Source organism: Triturus cristatus, chromosome 8 (genome assembly GCF_964204655.1).
Source record: "Triturus cristatus chromosome 8, aTriCri1.1, whole genome shotgun sequence".
NCBI lineage: Eukaryota > Metazoa > Chordata > Amphibia > Caudata > Salamandridae > Triturus > Triturus cristatus.
In genome coordinates this window covers 1,578,453,981-1,578,457,574 of record NC_140591.1, presented here as the reverse complement: position 1 = coordinate 1,578,457,574, position 3,594 = coordinate 1,578,453,981, and the positions used below count along the sequence as shown (strand labels likewise).

The following is a 3,594-nucleotide window of genomic DNA, read 5'->3' as shown; positions in this document are numbered from 1 at the left end:
TGGGAGGTGGGAAACGGGCGAGGGCAGGGGGAAGAGCCAAGGTCAGCGTGGCTGGAATCAGGGAGCAGGGAACAGCGAGGGAAGGGAGAGGGGTACAGTGAAAGCGCAAACAGGGTGAGGAGCAAAAACAGAACAATACACAAGGAGGGAATAAGAAGCACAGCAATGGGCACAGGTGAAAAACGAAAACAGTACAATCAGGGTCAGTTACCAAACAAATACCGCGATGCACCAGGCAGACAAAGGAGCGGACAGAGAGCACAACAAGGCACAAGGTGGGAAATAAAGATGCACAGCAAAGGGCAAAAGTGAAAAAGAAAACAGTACGATCAGGGGTCAATTACGAAACAATACCACGATGTGGCAGGCGGACAAAGGAGCGGGCAGAGAGCAGCCTCGAACACCCAGGCTGGAGGCTCAGCGGCTGCAACGGAGCGTGTGGAGCTGCTGGGGAGAGTGCAGGCCTGTGACTGAGGTTAAGGTCTGGAATGGTACAATACCGCTGTCATTTCTCAGTCACAATGAATGCCGCTTGCTAATCCTCTCTTAAAGACATTCCTAAAGTGATAAAAGTCTTTGTCACTTTTGTAGCATGGCGTGGATGCCTTTGAGCTTATCCTATGCTTAGAAATTCTTTATTGTGTGTAATAAAATTTCAAACTCATTCTAGAGAACATGGACTGGTCACCAATATAAAAATATGTAAGTAAGGACATTGCCGGTTAAATCCGAGTCCAGAGTTAAGGATACATATAAGGGTGGCATGTGTTGAAAACAGCTGAGATGTCCAGCAATATAAGGAGACTGGGTTCATCTTCATATGTGGGGAAGATGGCATCATCTCCGATGTGTAAGGTGGTGGTCTTCATGCTGCATCTTGATCTGAAGCTAGACTGGCAGTCATGCAGTTCAATAGTTAGCACTGATGTGATCTTGGAGTTGAACATAGACTGCTTTTTCAATTATCTTGCCCATGAATGGTAGGTGATTGATGGTATTTGTTTAGGCCGTCAGGATTTAGCATAGATTTCTTTAGTAATTTAAAGCACATGTTTTAATTGCACGCTTTTAACAAATGTATTAACTTTCTTCTTACAAATGCAAAAGTTAAACTCTCCTCCCATTGGTTTCCACAGGGTGCTATAACCAGTTCTCCGTTGCATCCCATTCTCAAATCACCATGAAACAATTTTTTCCAAGACTCTCCAATATTCAGTGTGCATGATATGGACTAGAACTCCTGTCCACCCGACATGAGAAACCAGCCCTTTCGATTTTGACGTCATGTAGCAGCTGAAGACAGATTCCAGTTCATGGACAGATCACAGGTCCTCCTCCAGCACCACTGTTAAGCATCATCTCATCCTATTCTATTCATAACCAGTGTCTTTTATATACCTCATTGTTAATGTGGCACTCTCTATGCTAATGGTTACGCATAATTCCAGTTATATGTAATGATCCCAGTTAGACTTAAAGCACCTGGGTGTCCTTTTGTGCTATATCAGTGTATTAGACTGTTAAATGTATGAATAAAATAAATAATGTGATGTCATTCCTTTGAATGCAAGGTGATACAATATTTGTTCATCTGGTATTTGGCAATTGTACACTTTTTGCCAGTTTGTGTTCTCAGTGACATGATTGGTCTATTTTGGTTTTGAAAGCTGCAACTTTTAACGTCCCTTGACATAACAAGATAATTGCATATGCAAAATGCTAATATTCAAATACATGCACACATGACTGTCTCCAAAAATAAAGAACACCATATTGTGCTTTCTTTTTTAATGAATGTTTGTTAAGTATTTTGGTGGCAGCTAATACTGAGGGGCACATAATGTCTTCCATCAATAAATCTGAATTTACACCTTCCTTTCTCTTCCTGGTCGGAATCCCTGGACTGGAAGTGCTCCACGCCTGGTTGCCTGTCCCACTGTGCATCATCTATATTATTACTGTCTTGGGTAATGGTACTCTTCTATTGGCCATAACAACAGTTATGAATCTTCACAGACCCATGTACTTACTGATTGCCTTGCTGAGCTGTTCTGACCTGGTTTTATCCTCTTCTATTCTTCCAAAAATGCTGTCCCTCTTTTGGTTTAAGGATGAAGTCATCCGTTTCAATGCTTGCCTCTTCCAGATGTTCCTCATACATGGCTTTGCAGCGGTGGAGTCAGGCACTCTTTCGTGCATGGCAATTGACCGCTTTGTAGCTGTTTGCAACCCCCTGAGATACACCACTATTGTAACAAATACGCTAATTGGAAAAATGGCCCTGGCTATTCTGCTCAGGGCAGGAGTCCTAATTGTTGCATTGCCGCTACTCACACTTCGGCTGCCATTTTGTAGTAAGTACATTCCCCATTCATTCTGTGAGCACATAGCTGTGGCAAAGCTTTCATGTGTTGATATCACTGTCAACAATCTCTACGGATTGATAGCCTCACTTTCAGTGGCAGCAATGGACTTTCCATGCATTGGTGTGTCCTACGTGCAGATACTCAGGGCGGTGCTGCAGCTCCCACGCAAAGACCAGTTCAAAGCATTCAACACCTGCGTTGCCCATGTCTGTGTGATGTCTCTGTTCTTTGTACCTGTACTGTTCTCCCTTGTTCTGCACAGATTCAATCACAATATCCCACTTTATGTCCACATCCTTGTGGTCAATGCATACCTCCTCCTCCCACCGGTGGCAAATCCCTTAATTTATGGAGGAAAAATGAAAGAAATACGACTTGGTGTCCTGCAAATGTTTGAAATGAAAAGGTCAATGCACATGCTGTGACTGTGGCTATTGTCTTCAATGATGATCCACCTAATATTTGTAATCTTTAGCCAGAGCCAAGAGATATTGTGAAGTTCTTTGCAGTTGTTGTAGGTTTTTATGCTGTTAATGTATATGCAGTATTCAAATGTCAGTAAAGATATTAGAGAGGAAATCATTTGTAGATGATACCTCAGCTCTATCGGAATGTAGCGAGGGGGGTCTAAAGCTGTCTGCCCCTGGCTGATAAATTCTTGGGTAAGTTAAGCAGGTATTAAACAAGCCCTAGTGAGCATGCAGGGGTGAGTACTTTGCCCATTGCCTCAGTATGAATCCCTTCATTGGCAGTGAGCATAAGTTCCAAAGATAATTTTGGGGTATCAAATGTGATTTGCGGTGAGGAATTGTGTGCCGCGACACTTAGGTTACCATACTGACTCCAACCTTTCAGTAAAACGTCGGGTAGTGGATGTACCCAAGACCTGTTGCTGGAAAATTAATTTTCTTAGGTCTTTACTTCCTTTCAATGATAATCCCTTTCAAATTCCAGTTGTCAATACCCTAGTGCAATCAAGAATAAGCTATTGTGATGTACTTTATCTTGTGGCCTCAAAAAGCCTATATAATTACTTTTCCATGGACCATAATCACACAGGCTAGAGACGAGTGAGTGAGCGAGCAAGTGATTGAGGGAGTGAGTGAGTGAGTCCTGGGCTAGGTATGTGCCCTGCATGGTACAGAGGTGTGCACCCCTACCTTCAGGGTAAACAAATAGTTGTTGTGTTCCAGGGAGTCACTAATGTAACACTAATATAACACTAAAG

General features: G+C 42.8%; 1 protein-coding gene across 1 annotated transcript; it reads left to right on the top strand.

Annotated features, from left to right (window-relative positions):
* The first annotated feature begins 1,840 nt into the window (after positions 1-1,840).
* LOC146806228 (olfactory receptor 52N2-like) lies at positions 1,841-2,791 on the top strand. Its single transcript, XM_085623908.1, has one exon. The coding sequence runs from the start codon at positions 1,841-1,843 to the stop codon at positions 2,789-2,791; it is 951 nt and encodes a 316-aa protein (XP_085480034.1).
* The last annotated feature ends 803 nt before the right edge of the window (positions 2,792-3,594 follow it).